The 16,811-nt window shown below is 39.2% G+C and overlaps 1 protein-coding gene across 27 annotated transcripts in view; it reads left to right on the forward strand.

Annotated features, from left to right (window-relative positions):
- Nucleotides 1-16,811, forward strand: part of KMT2C (lysine methyltransferase 2C) — a 302,450-nt gene that overhangs the window by 91,120 nt on the left and 194,519 nt on the right. For all 27 annotated transcript variants that reach the window (XR_007724532.1, XR_007724542.1, XR_007724544.1 and 24 more), the window contains exon 3: nucleotides 11,088-11,229. Coding sequence is in view for 1 of the 27 variants with exons in the window: in XM_050785764.1 (XP_050641721.1) it covers nucleotides 11,088-11,229 (142 nt within the window). In the remaining 26 variants the exon portion in view is untranslated. The remainder of the gene's footprint in view (nucleotides 1-11,087; nucleotides 11,230-16,811) is intronic.

Below are 16,811 nucleotides of genomic sequence, written 5' to 3' on the forward strand. Positions count from 1 at the left end.
ACACAATGGCTTAAAAAGCAAACATATTTCATGATCTTGTGGGTTAGGAATTTAGGTCAGGCTTGGCATCAGGTTGATGCTCTGCTGGCATCAACCAGAGTCATTCGTTGCTATTCAGGTGACACTTGGGCTGGTCTAGAGGATCCAAGACAGTTTCATTGGTTGATTTTTGTTTTTAAGGCCTAAAGTTAAATTTCAGAAGAAGATCAGTATTGGTAGAAATAACTGTTATAAAGATGTATGTTTTAATTTGTTGATTTTATTTTCGTTTCTTTCATTAATTGCAAAAAACTCCATTAAAAACATTTAAAGGTTACGTAGGAAAACTGAAGGAAATATTGATAACAGCTAAATAAAACACCTAGAGAACAGCTGACTTCTAACAATTACTATTTTTTTTTCATTTATTAGCAGTCTATCCTGCTTAAACAATTACTGTTTAAATTAATGCCCATATATTTTTTGGCTTTTGACAAGTATTGGACTCTTAAGCTTTTTGAGTTTGCATTAAAACATCACATTAAATATTATAACAGTAATGTATATTTGTAGAAATTTATGGAACTGTGGATAAGTATAGAGTAAGTCGTCGGTAAAACTGTTAACTCCCAGAGAAAATTAGTGCTTTTTTTGTGTATTTACTTTTAGTTGTTTACATTGTTCTGTGAAAGCAGCAACCACATTCGTATTATTAATCAGTGCCAATATTTTAATTAGTTTAGTGAATATAGGGTTAATAAATAATTTGCTTTTTTCTAATGTAGTGCTAATGCTTTAGCTTTACAACACAATTTTGATGACATTGGATACACTAGATTCAATGAGATACATCCAGAAAACATAACTGTCAGGAGACAAACTTCTTTCAAAAGAAGGAAGGGACATGGTTACACAATTTCTTAGCTATGTTTTCTTCTGTAGTTTTAGTAGGAAGCAAGCATGAAAAATATTGCCATTCTCTGAAGGTAAGGGAAGTAAGTTATTCTATTTAATAGCTGATTAGGCTGGGCATGATGATGGTGGCTCATGCTTGGAATAATTCTAGCACTTTGGGAGGCTGAGGTGGGAAGATAACTTGAGCCCAGGAGTTTGAGACCAGCCTGGGCAACATAGTGAGTCCCTGTCTCTACAAAAAAAAAAAAAAAAAAAAAAAGCCAGGTATGATAGCATGTGCCATGTAGTCCTGGCTAGTGGGGAAGCTGAGATGGGAGGATACCTTCAGCCTAGGAGTTTGAGGTTATGATGAGCTATGATTGTGCCACTGTACTCTAGCCTGGGTGACAGAGCATGAGCCCATCTCTTTTTAAAACAAACAAACAAAAAATGACTGGGCGTGGTGGCTCACGCCTGTAATCCCAGCAGTTTGGGAGGCCAAGGTGGGCAGATCACGAGGTCAGGAGATAGAGACCATCCTGGCTAACACGGTGAAACCCTGTCTCTACTAAAAATACAAAAAATTAGCCAGGCGTGGTGGTGGGTGCCTGTGGTCCCAGCTTCTCAGGAGGCTGAGGCAGGAGAATGGCGTGAACACGGGAGGCGGAGCTTGCAGTGAGCTGAGATCGTGCCACTGCACTCTAGCCTGGGCGACAGAGCAAGACTCCATCTCAAAAAAAAAAAAAAAAAAAAAAAAAAAAAGAAAGTTGATTAAAGCATAGAGAGAGGAAGGCATATTTTTTGGATAACTGGTTGATAATGAATGTCAGTATTTACTTGCATAGTTAGTAAATATGAGTTCTTTTAAAATATATTATTTTTCTCTGTGCTTTTGTAAATCTTTGTGTCTGTATATACGATTTATCTGCTTGCTTTATATTATATAATTAACATTAAGCAATTATCGAACATCATTCAGGTTTTGTGATAGCTCTGGTTTATAAAAACAGATACAGCGCCTGTTTTCATAGAGCATATAGTCAAACTGGGGGTGTGGTCTCCTGTGAATGGCACATGTAGAACAGGGGTTCTTAACTTTTTCGGTGCCATAGTCCCCTTTGGTAGTATGATGTAGTCCATGGACTCTTTTTCAAATAGTGTTTTTAAATGAGTAAAATAAAAATATACCAAAATAGGATTACAAAGATAAACAATTGCATTGAAATAAAAATAAGCCAAACTTGTAATTTTGTAACATCTTTTTAATCCACACTTAAATTATAAAATCTAGCAGTGAATTTTGTAACTATTGTAATTTTGAAGTATTGATGATGGTGAAAGATATTTTGGGATATCTGCCACAACTGCATGTGATAAGAAAATATCCATGATTTCTGTTGGTGACAAAGACTTAGGTATCCACTAATACCACTGTGCTTGCTGCTTACATTCTTAATGTTTTCTTAGAATTCTAAATTTTGGAAGTGAGTAAAAATGAGAGGTTAATAAAAATAAAGAAGTAACTTCTCCCTCTAAAATCCCGGAACCCTTGAATAAGCAAACTTTAAAAATCCATTGAAAAAGTAGGGTACTTTGAAAGAATATACTAATGTATTGATAAGGGAGTCCATAATTGACCTAAAATATTTTTGACATAGTCTGCTATGCTATCAATGTTGGTAAGTTTGTTCAGTATATTTGTAGGCTACATACAGTCCTTTCAAAGAAGTATTTAACCTTTGAGGGAAATACTTTTGTAATTGTTAAAAATCAAAATGCTTTATTTCTGTGAACTTGACTGTGAGATAAATATTCTCTCCACTTCATAATTATATTCAGCAGTGCTTAAAAAAGAGAAAAACTATATTTTTAGTTATCATCTCATAGTCTTTATATTCAGTAAATGGTCACTCAGTAACATGGTCCTAGTAAGACTGTTAACATTTCTCTTTAATATTGATGTATTTATAAAACTTACAAGCTACACTTTGATGCTATGCCAGGTGGGGGAAGTAGTGAAAAGAGCACATCAGGCTTTAGAGTTGCACAACCTGATTTTGGATCCCAGCTTTGTTTCCTATTAGCTTTGTGATCTTGAGCTTGTAATTAACTTTCAGATTTTAGTTTCCTTATCTTTTAAATGAAGAAAATATGTTAGATGTTACTCTTTTTTTAAAAGAGAAGACTTGAGAGAGAACTATTAGGCACACTTTGATTTATCCTTTTAGTTTTAGCTGGGCTTCTAACACCTTTCTGAAGTCTTTCTGAGCTGTATTACCCACCTCTTCCCCTTAACTCCCATCATACCATGTGCTTACCAGCATCATGACTATTACTGTGTCCTTTTTTTTTTTTTTTTTTTTTTTTTGTAGACGGAGTCTTGCTCTGTCCCCCAGGCTGGAGTGCAGTGGCGCGCTCTTGGCTCGCTGCAAGCTCCGCCTCCCAGGTTCACGCCATTCTCCTACCTCAGCCTCCTGAGTAGTTGGGACCACAGGGTCCACCACCACACCTGGCTAATTTTTTGTATTTTTAGTAGAGACGAGGTTTCGCCATGTTAGCCAGGATGGTCTCTATCTCCTGACCTCGTGATCCACCCACCTCGGCCTCCCAAAGTGCTGGGATTACAGGCGTGAGCTACTGTGCCTGGCCTATTGTATGCTATTTTTATTTTCAGTCTTTCACTAGATCCATTAAACGTAGGGATCTTGACTATCTTTGTAATGACTGCCATTTGAATAGAAATTATAGTATGTAGTTGTTACTCAAAATTTTGTTTGGTAAATAACCATTCTAAATTAATGATATATTAAGTCTGGAGCATAGAGCCAGGAGGGGCTAAATAAATGTTCTCTTTATTCCCGTTACTTCTCATAATGCAATTTAACAATTTGTGATATGACATCAAGAGTTAGAAATTGAGTAGGTGAGGCCAGGCGCAGTGGCTCATGCCTGTAATCCCAGCACTTTGGGAGGCCGAGGCTGGTGGATCACGAGGCAGGAGATCGTGACCATCCTGGCTAACACGGTGAAACCCCGTCTCTACTAAAAAATACAAAAAGTAGCCGGGTGTGGTAGCGGGTGCCTGTAGTCCCAGCTACTAGGGAGGCAGGAGAAGGGCATGAACCCGGGCGGCGGAGCTTGCAGTGAGCCGAGATCGCAGCACTGCACTCCAGCCTGGGTGACAGAGCCAGACTCCGTCTTTAATTAAAAAAAAAAAAAGAAAAAAAAATTGAGTAGGTGAGGTGGACAAGTAAATCCATAGACTGTAGTGTGTGAATGTAGATAGAGGTCATCAGAGTAACAGCTACATCACTACACTTAAGATGTTGAGCTAAGTGCTTTTCATGCATCCTTTTTTTTTTTTTTAAATCATAAAGACAGTTTTATACTAGGTGGTATTGTCTGTCTTTTAAATGACGAGCAAAGTAAAATTGAGATGAAGTTAAATAACTTGCCAGAGGTCATATTGCTAGCAGATGGCAGAGCTAGAATGCAAACTCGGAACCATTGAATTCCAGGCCTTTGATTTTAACTAACACAGCAGACAACTTTTGCTGTTAAACTTTCTCATGTCTTAGAACCAATTTGTGTAGGATAAATTAGAGTCATTGGAGGTGGAAAAGTAAAGGTTTAAAAGAGGGTATGTTATGAAATTATTTAAGGGAAAGAGTTAGATCTAATTTATCTTTGCATCCCCAGAGATATGCGTGGCACATAGATGATGCTATTTAATGAAGTGCACAATCTCTTAGGAATTTACTTACATGTGATTAGGTTCTCTTTTTTATTGTTGTTGAGACAGGGTCTTGCTCTGTCGCCCAGGGTGGAGTACAGTGGTATGATCTTGGTTCAGCTGCAACCTCTGCCTCCCAGGCTTAAGTGATTCTTCCACCTCAATCTCCTGAATAGCTGGGTCTACTGGTGTGTGCCACCAAGGCCGGCCGAATTTTTTTTGCTTTTGCCATGTTGCCCAGGCTGATCTTGAACTTCTGGGCTTAAGTGATCCTCCTGCCTCCCAAAGTGCTGGGATTACAGGTTTGAGCCACCACGCCAGGTCAATGATTAGGTTCTTTAGTATGCTACCACTGTACATGTGCCACCTAGTGGATGGAGATTATCCATAGATAGTGGCTACAGATGAAATTGCCTCACCTGTCCTTGTCCCAGGGTTGCAGTGGTCCACCAAAATGACTTTGGCGCATTTTGTGACCAAGTGCCATTGCCTGTATTTAGGTCAGGTTCAAAGTAAGGGGAAAGATATATTGGGGATTTTATATTCAAGAAAAATACCACCCTGAAGTTTTAAAAATGCAGTGTAAATTTTTAAATGTCTGCTCCAGTTTCCACAGTTTGGCTTGCAGGCAGTTTGAGCTAATTGAACCTTATGGAAGGCAAAAACTGCGAAGTGTTGGAGTAGCCAAACCTGGACTACTTTATTGGCAAACTTCTTTCTTTAGGCAAAACATAGGATAGTATTCAAGAGTACATTTAAAATAATAAACTAGAGATAATTAAGTACTGGCATCAGGAGTATTTCCTCAGATATCACTGGGTTTATAGTCATTTCATCCGGAGCATCTCTGGATGACACATCTCTGGTTGGATCCCTGGTTGACATCATTTTTATCCAGAGCAGTGTGTTTCACATTCTGCTGCCAAACTCTGACAATTGTTTGAAGACTAGGATTAGTAGAAGAGAGAGAGACATAAACACTCAATTGTCCTGCCTTGACTTTGACAGATACTAAGATCTAACTCTTCTACCAAATGAAGAGTGACAGTTAAAGATAGCTTCTGTTATTACCTGAAGTATCACATATTTAGTGATACCTTTTTTGTTGTTTGTTTCTATTTCGTGGCAGGAATTACTGCTACCTAAGAAGCAGTCATAGAGTCCTCCTTATTTGTTAAAGAACACAAGACCAAAACAACAAAATCTAAACCAAAAGTAAAACCAAAACTTACCACTCCCTGCTGTTTCTGTAGCAGATCCAGGTTAGAATCGTGGGCAGAGCCAGTAATGATAATAGCTAGAGGAGAAAAGAGAGCAGGATGAACTCTGAAAGCCTGTCTTCTTACCTGCTTTGTGGGATCGGATCTGGTGCTGATCCTATTTCTTAAAAACAAAAACAAAAACAAAAAAACTCTATAGTCTGAATCTGTTTTTTTCCTCTTTGAAATGCAGGAAACATAATTTCAAAAGGTTGTATACCTGCAAACCTGCTGACCAACCAGTAACATTAACGTTTAACTTTTCTATTTCCTTCTGGCTCTAATTTGAGGGAGAGATAGACACTGTCCTACTTATTTTCCCTTAGCTGTAAGCAATAAAACTCCCCTAAAAATAATAAAAGTGCTGTGTATTTTCTTTTGTGGGAACAAAAATAAGGAAAAAGCTGAGACTGTTATATACTGTGCTAGGAGAAGGACATTTTTGACTAGAGGTCATATGGTAGATAGCAACATACTAAAAGGAAACAGACAAGTCATACTTTATTGGAGGGAACACAGTTTGGGAGTGGGGATAAATGGATCTGGCTCCAGGAAGAAAAATGTTTCCAGGGTAATGTAATGATTTCTGACCCCGGTCCATTTGACTCGTTGTGAGTTTCTGAAGGCACTATTCTTACTCCTCCTTTACGTTTGTCACTTATTTTTCTCTTCCCCTTTCTTATTACCCAGTAGTAAGAATGGTATAAAATGGGTCTATCCCAAAATGTGTCTGGGCCTCTCTGAGTAGAAATGAAATGCTTTCATAAAGGTATTTATATATATGATAATTTTATAGTACTTTGAATATAATAGGCAGGCAGAGAGTGTCTCTGTAGCAGAATTGTATTCTTTTCTATCTTTGGCTGTAAAAATACTAGAGAGAGGCAACACAGAATACCCTTTGGCTCATTCCAGATGCTTTCCCTAGAGCTACTGGCTCTGTAGGTACAGTCTGCATTCCAAATAGGTTGTAGCTGTATTAAATATTTTAATACAAAAAAGGGTCAGTTGATTTTCAAACTCCATTATCAGTGTCTCATGGCCTGATCACCAAGCCACTTGAAGTTTTTGTTATGGCAGTTCTTCACTCTTAATACTAGTTTTCTGTGTTAATTAGGGCATGGGTTAAGCTGCTGTAACAGAGATCCCAAAATGTAGCAGTGGCTTAAATAAAACAAATTGATCTTTCTCTCATGTAGTATTTCTGAGCTTAGGTTGGAGAGCTTAGGTTGATGATTATTGTTTGTTGACCCAAGTTTCTTCTATCTTGTCTCTCTGCCATCACCTGGAGCATTGCCCCTCATTGGCAGCATTGCGGCTGGGTTGCTGTCATGTCCATTCCAGTACGTAGGAAAGGGGACTATAATTTAGTTAAGAGCAGGTCACTTCCTTTTAGATGATGAAGTTGCACAGTTGCTTCTGGTCATATTCTTTTGGTAAGAACTTGCCATGGTTTGCTGCAAAGAGGGTTGGGAAATAAAGTCTCTAGCTGAACAGTTATGTGCCCTACTAAAACTTGAAAAGTATAGAAGATGAAGAGTATGGTTTTTGTCCTTTGTGTGCTTTCTGCAGGTTTATGTGCCTTGTTCATCTTTGGAGTTCTTTAGCTATTCTTGATCTGAATACCTTTTTTGGGGGGAGGGATTCAAATTGTATTTATTTTCTCTCATCTGCGACACATTCATTTTGTTCATGAGGTCATTTGTCACATAGAAATGTAAATTTTCATTTTATGATTCCTTTTGAATACAGACTTACGTATTTGTAGATTTGATTCTAGATATGTTATCAATTTTGTCTCTAGGGATAGACAGGACACCTTTATTGGTAGACTGCATAAATAATTTAAGGTCAGCTTTCCTATTTCAATTTTTTAAAAAAGAAAGGAAACATGTTAAGTATGAAAACCAAAACCATCTGTTTGATGCTTCATGTTATCATTACTTTTATGATTTGATGAGATTTACAGTTATTTGTAGTTTTTTCTAACTACGCAAGCATAGTTACACAAATTGTTCGTTTTTCACAATATTTTTCTAAAATTCGTTTTGATTATAGAAGATAGTTTTTTTTTTTTTAAAGAAAGGAAAGTCAGGCCAGGCGTGGTGGCTCAAGCCTGTAATCCCAGCACTTTGGGAGGCCGAGACGGGCAGATCATGAGGTCAGGAGATCGAGACCATCCTGGCTAACACGGTGAAACCCTGTCTCTACTAAAAAAATACAAAAAAACTAGCTGGGCGAGGTGGCGGGCGCCTGTAGTCCCAGCTACTCGGGAGGCTGAGGCAGGAGAATGGTGTAAACCCGGGAGGCGGAGCTTGCCATGAGCTGAGATCTGGCCACTGCACTCCAGCCTGGGTGACAGAGCGAGACTCTGTCTCAAAAAAAAAAAAAAAAAAAAAAAAAAAGGAAAGTCAGATTGAAGTGCTAATCTGAGTGATAAGAGATCAAGTTTTGTGTGAAATTTAGTGTTCAAGGTGCTAAATATGTCTAGTGTATAGTTGAAATATGGTGTGGAACTCAGGAGACAAGTTGGTGCTAGAGATGTTGATTTACAAATCATTAAGTCCAGAGGGAACTGTTGAAATGTGAATAATAAATAAGTTCTTCAAAGAGGAGCTTATAGGCTGGGCGCAGTGGCTCATGCCTGTATTCCTGGTACTTTGGGAGGCCAAGGCAGGAGGATGACTTGAGGCCAGGAGTTTGAGACTTGCCTGGGCAGCATAGTGAGACCCCCATTTCTACAAAAAGATGAAAAAGAATGTGGTAACATGTGCCTGTAGTCCCAGCTGCTTGGGAGGCTGAGGCGGGAGGATTGCTTGAGCCCAAGAATGTGAATGATCATACTACCTCACTGCAGTGTGGGCGACAGAGTGAGTCCTTTTCTCAAAAACAGAAACAACCAATCAACCCAGGAGTGTAAAAAGGATGTAGGCTGTAGCTATATTTAGAGGCCTAAAGGAAATCAGCTGAAGAGACAGATATTAGACTATTATATCTCCCTACTTATAAAAGATAGAAGAACATTTCACTAGGGAGGAAGTGGTCTTGATGTGAAATGAATTTTTAGGATGTTTGAAGAAAGCTTGTGAGTGGTGACTGGATTGTTAATGCTTTTGCCGTTGATCCATTGGTGGTGTTGATGAGAATAACTGTGTGTGTGTGTTTTGAGATGGAGTTTAGTTCCTGTTGCCCAGGCTGGAGTGCAATGGCATGATCTCGGCTCACCACAACCTCCACCTCCCAGATTCAAGCGATTGTCCTGCCTCAGCCTCCTGAGCAGCTGGGATTACAGGCATGTGCCACCATGCTCTGCTAATTTTATATTTTTAGTAGAGACAGAGTTTCACCATGTTGGTCAGTCTGGTCTCGAACTCCGGACCTCAGGTGATCTGCCCACCTTGGCCTCCCAAAGTGCTAGGATTCCAGGTGTGAGCCACCACACCCGGCTGAGAATAATTGTTATAATAGGCTGGATACAATTAGAAAGGTATAGTTGAAGGGGAAGGTAGTAGAGTTCAGTCAATTTATTGTGCCATCTCATGAATTTGGTGGTAAAAGGAAAGACGGAAAAGGACTTTAAGATTTTTTTGTTTGTTTGGGGTTAGTGATGCAGAAAGGTCTAAATAAATTTCAAGTTAGAAAAGAAGGAGCCAGCCAAGAACATGGAACTGCATCATGAGCACTGGTGGGGAGGTGTAATGTCCCTTCATTCTAGTAATAGAGTATGACAGACAGAGTGGGCATATAATTTTTATTAAATGAGAAGAATGATGCTAGGGGTAGTGGTGTATGGAAATCCTCTCAGCTATTAGGTTGCCTCCTGAGAAAGAACATTTAAGGTGTTTGGGGTTGGACTCAAGGAGAATGGAAACAGGCAGTAAGGTGAAGGTTTGCCCTTTTCAAATATTAAGCTTTTAGAATGACTAATAATTAGAATACATAATGAGTCTTTTAATGATAATATAAAGTGTGAAACGATTTTTAATGACTCACTTTGAAATACATTTGTTCTGTAGACCAATTGCTATAATCCTGAAAATAAGATTCTTTTTTGGCTGGGCACAGTAGCTCATGCCTATAATTCTAGCACTTTGGGAGGCTGAGGTGGGTGGATCATCTGAGGTCGGGAGTTTAAGACCAGCCTGGCCAGTGTGGTGAAACCCAGTCTCTACTAAAAATACAAAAATTAGCCAGGCGTGGTGGTGGGCGCCTGTAATCCCAGCTACTCGGGAGGCTGAGGCGGAAGAATCACTTGATCCCGGGAGGCAGAGGTGGCAGTGAGTTGAGATCGCACCATTGCATTCCAGCCTGACTGACAGAGCGAGACTCCATCAAAAAAAAAAAAAAAAAAAAAAAAAAAAAAAAAAGATTTTTTATTTTTGTTTTTGAGGTAGGATCTGGATGTGTTGCCTAAGCTGGAGTCTAGTGGTATCATCACAGCTCACTGTAGCGTCAACTGTCGGAGCTTGATTGATTCTCCCACCTCAGCCACCTGAGTAGCTAGGACTACAGGCATGTGCCACTATACTTGGCTAATTTTTTGTAGAGATGGGATGTCACCATGTTTCCCAGGCTGTCTTGAACTACTGGGCTCAAGCAATACGCCTGCCTCAGCCTCCCAAGGTGCTGGGATTACATGTGTGAGCCATCACACCTGGCCAAAAATAAGATTCTGTTTTTGAGATGGGGTCTGGCTTTGTCACCCAGGTCTGAGTGCAGTGGCATGATCCTGGCTCTCTGCAGCCTCCGCCTCCCAGGTTCAAGGCATATCCTTCTATCTCAGCCTCCTGAGTAGCTGACACTATAAGCACTCACCACCTTGCCTAGCTAATTTGTATATTTTTTGTTGAGATTTCACCATCTTGCCCAGGCTAGTCTCAAACTCCTGAACTCAAGGGATTTGCCTGCTTTGGCCTCTCAAATTGGTGCAGGGATGCCTGGCCAAGATTCTTAACATTTATTGCTAGGATGAAACTTCTCTGAATCAGCTATAATTTGGGCGCAAGTAAAAGTGTACCATGCTTCACATTATTTTGGTAATCATTTTGCAGTAGAGAATAAAGATGCACAGTACCACTAATTATGTGCATAAACTTTCCTGTATCAGTGAAGTATTGTTATTTGTTTCTTTTTACATTATGACCTATGCTTTATAGATAAATTCACCAGTGATTAATATAAATACAAAAATGACTCTTTGTTTTCTCTTGTTTACTGTTAAGCGGAAATCAAAGAACAGTCTGCAGAAGAGGATGCTGAAGCAGAAGCGGATAACAGCAAACAGCTAATTCCAGCTCTTCAGCGATCTGTGTCTGAGGAATCGGCAAACTCCCTGGTCTCTGTTGGTGTAGAAGCCAAAATCAGGTTAGAGAATGAAGGCAGCTGGATGGGATATTAGTGACAGGAATAAAACAGTGAATCGACTATAGAGAAAATTCAAGGAGTATGAGTTTAGGATGAAAATCTGGGTGGACTTTTATGATTTAGTAGCTGAATTTGAAGCTGATGCCTCTGTGTGTAATTGGGTTGAGTACATGTGTGGGCTTAGGCAGTTGTAGAACATGGCAGCACACTAGAGTTTTACTCTAGTCACCTCAGGCCAGTACAGAATGTTACCAATGTGCTATTCCTGGCAGAAGACATAAATGTGAGCGTTTAGCATGATGATTAATTTTTGATACTTACCTGTAAACTTAAGTTTATACTTTTGTTCCTTACCTTCTCCCCATTCATTAAAAAAGGAATCACAGGACATTATAACCTATTTTTTTTTCTTTCTTTTTTCCCCCCACCCCACCCACACCCCCCCCTTTTTTTTTAGATGAAGTCTTGCTCTGTCACCAAGCTGGAGTGCAGTGGCGCCATCTCGGCTCCCTGCAACCTCCGACCCCCTGGTTCAAGCGATTCTTCTGCCTCAGTCTCCCGAGTAGCTGGGATTATAGGCATCACCACCATGCCCAGCTAATTTTTGTATTTTTAGTAGAGACAGGGTTTCGCCATGTTGGCCGGGATGGTCTCGATCTCCTGACTTCATGATCTGCCTGCCTTGGCTTCCCAAAGTGCTGGGATTACAGGCACGAGCCATTACACTGGGCCTGTAACCTGTCATTCTGTAATTCAGCTTTGAAGTCTTAAGAGTTTTTAGACCTTGTTTGAAAAGCATGAATAAAATAATGAAATTATCCATCGGTTTAGTACTCCCATGTTCTTCCCTCCCTCCCTCTCTCCCTCCCTCCCTTCCTCCCCTCCTTCCTTCCCTCCCTTCCTCCCTCCTTCCTCTCCATCCCTTCTCCCTCCTTCCTCCCTTCCTTTCCCTCCCCCTTCCTTTTCCTCTTCCTTTTCTTCCTTTCCTTTCTTTTTTTTATTTTTTAATTTATTTTTTTATTTTTTGAGGCAGGGTCTTACTCTCTTACCCAGGCTGGAGTGCAGTGGTGTGATCACAGCTCACTGCAGCCTCAACCTCCTAGGCTCAGGTGATCCTCCCACCTTAGCCTCCCAGGTAGCTGGGACTACAGGTGTGTGCCAGCATACTTGACTAATTTTTAAGTTTTTTTTTTGGTAGAGATTGGGTCTCTTTATGTTATCCAGGTTGGTCTGGAACTCCTGGGCGAAAGCAGTCCTGTCTCAGCCTCCTTAAGTGGTGGAATTACAAGCATGAACCACTGCACCTGGCCTCTCTCATCTTCTTGAAGCATTTTCTTTCGTTTGCGTTTGGGACATCTCACTCCTCATTTTGTCTTTTGCTAGTTGCTGTGGAGACTCTACATGTTTATAATTTTGGAATTCTTAAGGATAAATCCTCAGATATCTTGTCTACTTTTTGTCTCTGTTCACCCCCTAGGAAAGAAAGCTCATTCATTCTGATAGCTGTAACCTCTGTGTGTGCCCTTAAGAGTCTCATGTGTTCATTTCCATTACTCTTCTTTACCTGATCTCCAGACCTTTATGTTCAGTTGTCTGCTTGACATCTCCATTTGGAAGTGTGTTAGACACCTCACCCTTAACATGTCCAATACCGTGCTTGATTCTGCCTCCACCTCTGCCCCAAATCTGCTTCTCCCCAAGATTTCCTCATTTCAGTAAATAATGCCAGTATTCACTCGGTTGTTTAGTCCAGAAACTTTGGAAGTTAATCCTTGATTTCTATCTTTTCTCATACCTTATAGCTCAACTTGATAACCCAAGCAACTTGTTACTGCCTTAACTTGCCTCCCATTTTGGTTGAAGTCACTGTTATCCCTTGGAAGTTGTAGTAGCCTTTTAACCAGTCTTTCTGCTTCTCTTTACCTTTCCATAGTACAATTTGTTTATAGCACAGTTGCAAAAATTATTCTAATAATGATAATCAGGTCCCCACTATCCACTCTCTTTCATGACTATTATATTTAAATTAAATATTTAAATTATATTCATAATTTCAAGTACTTACCATGTCTACAAGGTGTGATCTGTTCCTGACTGTCTCTCCCATGTCATTTGTCACTCACTGTGCTCTCACCACATTGGCCTCACTCCTTTATATGTGCTGATGGGGTTTCTGAGAGCTTTGGTGCTTGCTTTGCTTGTCTCCTGGTTTACCTCCCAGAGAGGACACCTTGCTGATAATACTATCCTCCTCTGAAGGGCCACATTTAGCTTAGTCTCAGTCAGCTCAGGAAAAAGAACATACAGTGTGAATCAAGGTAAAGAACACACTGATGTTTGTTATACTGTAGTCCTCTCCTCCTCCTCCAGTATTTTTTGGGAGGTTTGAACATTTTCAAAATAAAGGAGTAGGATGGAAAAGAAAACAGCAGCAGCTCCCACCATATTTTACATAGTAACCTGCTATTTTTTTCTTTTCTTTTTTTTTTTTTTTTTTTACTTTATGTTCTAGGGTACATGTGCAGGTTTGTTACATATGTATACATGTGCCATGTTGGTGTGCTGCACCCCTTAACTCGTCATTTACATTAGGTATATCTCCTAATGCTATCCCTCCCCCCTCCCCTCACTCCACAACAGGCCCCGGTGTGTGATGTTCCCCTTTCTGTTTGTGGCACTTATTATTTTCTAACAGTTCATTTGACTGTCATGTGAACTCTGAAGGCAGGCACTTTGCTGGTGGGTTTTGTTCACTGCACTGTGTCCTGCACCTAGTAGTCCCTGACAGAGATTAGGTGCTGTATAAATATTTTTTTAATGAATAATGAGTTCTAGTTGATTGAAAAACATTTAAAATTCTGCTTAATTTTTGTAGTTTGATACTACCATAAACTTTAATTTTTACTATGTTTTCTGTAGAAATTAAAAATGGTGTAATGCATATGTGGAATTGAGAGGTACAGAATGCAGAATATTTGCTAGTTTAGAGTAGGTGCCTGAGAGCCTTCTGAAAGTATTCTGTGTCTCTGTATCCTCTAGGCCTACTTCGGGAACCCATTGTAGTTCTTAACTTCCTTGCTTGGTTCTTCTGCAGATCTTAAGGACAGAGTATGCCTGACTGACTTATCTTTTTGTCCCCTGTGAGTAGCACACTGTCACTGTTAGTCCTCATCTAATACTTGTACAAAGAATGAAAGTTAAAAGCTACTGATGAATATATGATAATTTCGTTTATAATAATCATGGCCTATCAGTGGAAAAGAATAGGTTACTCAATAATTGGCTATCTACATAAAAAATATAGGTAGATTGATGCTCATACCACATGGAAACGTAACCTTGAGGTAGATTAATAAGCAATGCCACTGTTATTTATTTATCCTGGGCTATACTACCACTACTACTGTTACTTTCATTAGACAGGACAGAGTGAATGTACACTGTGAGAAGGCCAGCGTACCATAAATACAGACCTGATGTTTATTCCAAGCTCCACCACTTTTGACCTTTATTTATTCATTTTTATCTCTCTGTCCCATAGTTTCCTTAAAAGGATGTACAGATGGAATTTAATGAATTTTAATGGTGCAGTATATAAAATGTTCTAAATGAATCTGTAGATAATCATCCTATTACAATTAATAGGATTTTAGCAAGATTGCTAGATACAAAATCATAATGCAAAAATCACATGTATTTATATATATTAGGACAGAGTTCAAATGGTATTTTTTAGCATATTATTTTCCAATAATATAAAATTATATGTGACTAGGATTATGTGCAAAAATGTAAGACTTTTATTTTACTAGAGAAAATTATAAAACTTTCTGGAAAGATTAAGGAACACAGACATAATAGAAATAGAATATTCACATTTTAGGGGATTCAGTATTTTAAAGATATTCTTTCCCAATTTATCTGTAGGTTCAAGAAATTTCTAATAAAAATTTCTACAGTAAATTTTACAAGCTGATTTTAATTTATATGAATATGCAAAAGACAGGATAAACCAAAGGACCCATGAAGAAGAGGAAGGATTGCTTTACTTGATACTAAGACTTTTCGTAACATGCTAGTAAATTAAGTCGGTGCTGTATTACCACAGAAATAGACAAATAGACCAGTGGATCAGAATAGGGAACCCAGATACAGATACATGCGTAATGTGAACAAGTTATTTATAACAAAGGGGCATCACAAATTAGTGAGGAAGGAAGTCTCTCAACAGTTGTGTGAGAAAAATTATATGTACTTAAAAAAAAAGAAGAAAGTAGACCTAATTTATTCATGTCAACTCCAGTTATAGACATATGTGAGAAGCAAATTAATAAAAGAAGTTAATGTAGAAGAATTTCTTCATTGCTTTGGGGGTAAGGAAAGACTTTTAAAAAACAAATGGAAAGCACTAATTGTAGAAAAGGGTTGATTGGCCAGGCACAGTGGCTCATGCCTGTAATCCTAGCACTTTGGGAGGTTGAGGCAGGAGGATTGCTTGAGCTTAGGAGTTCGAGACCAGCCTGGAACATGGCAAAACCCCATCTCTACACAAAATACAAAAATTAGTAGGACATGGTGGTGCTACTCAGGAGGCTGAGGTGGGAGGATCGCTTCAGTCCAGGAGGTCGAGGCTACAGTGAGCTGTGATCCTGCCACTGCACTTCTGCCTGGGTGGCAGAGTGAGACCCTATCTCAAAAAAAAGAAAACACACATGAAAAGAGGCCGGGTGCGGTGGGTTACATGCTGTAATTGCAGCCCTTTGGGAGGCTAAGGCAGGTGGATCCCTGAGGTCAGGAGTTCGAGACCAGCCTGGCCATCATGGTGAAACCCCATCTCTACTAAAAATACAAAAATTAGGTGGGCGTGGTGGCAGGTGCCTGTAATCCCAACTACTTGGGAGTCTGAGGCAGGAGAATTGCTTGAACCTGGGAGGTGGACGTTGCAGCGAGCCAAGATCGCGCCACTGCACTCCAGCCTGGGCAACAAGAGAGAAACTGTGTCTCAAAAAAAAAAAAAAGAAAAGGATTGATTAATACCACTATACTTAAATTTAAAACTTTTCATGAAAAATACCAAAACAAGAGTAAAAAGATAAATGACAGAAAAGGGAAAAACATTTCTAAAGCATATATCTGACAAAGAACTTATGTCCATATGTATTTAAAATGAAGCAGAACAATTCAGTAAGAAAAACCACTTCTGTAGAAGATAGTAACATTACTTGATTACTTGCAATAAACGTTACTTGATTATGACATATTTTTTAAACATGCTGTTGGATTTTAGTTAGATAATATTTATCTTCCTAAGCAATATGAATTTTTGTAATATTGTAATGTCCTAGTTTTGGAGACAAAATTGCACTAGCCTCGTACATGAAGCATCTTTCAGTTTTCTTATATTTTCCGGAACAATATCTGTAAGATAGGTATTGACTCCATGAAAGTTTGAAGTAACTGTCATAAAATTATGTGGGTCTGGGGGGTTTCTTACAGCAAGAGAAGTCGCTACCAGTTCAATTCAAAGATGTTTTTTTCTTTGAATATGTATTCCCTAAATTTGCTCCCGACTTCCAAATTTT

Source organism: Macaca thibetana, chromosome 3 (genome assembly GCF_024542745.1).
Source record: "Macaca thibetana thibetana isolate TM-01 chromosome 3, ASM2454274v1, whole genome shotgun sequence".
NCBI lineage: Eukaryota > Metazoa > Chordata > Mammalia > Primates > Cercopithecidae > Macaca > Macaca thibetana.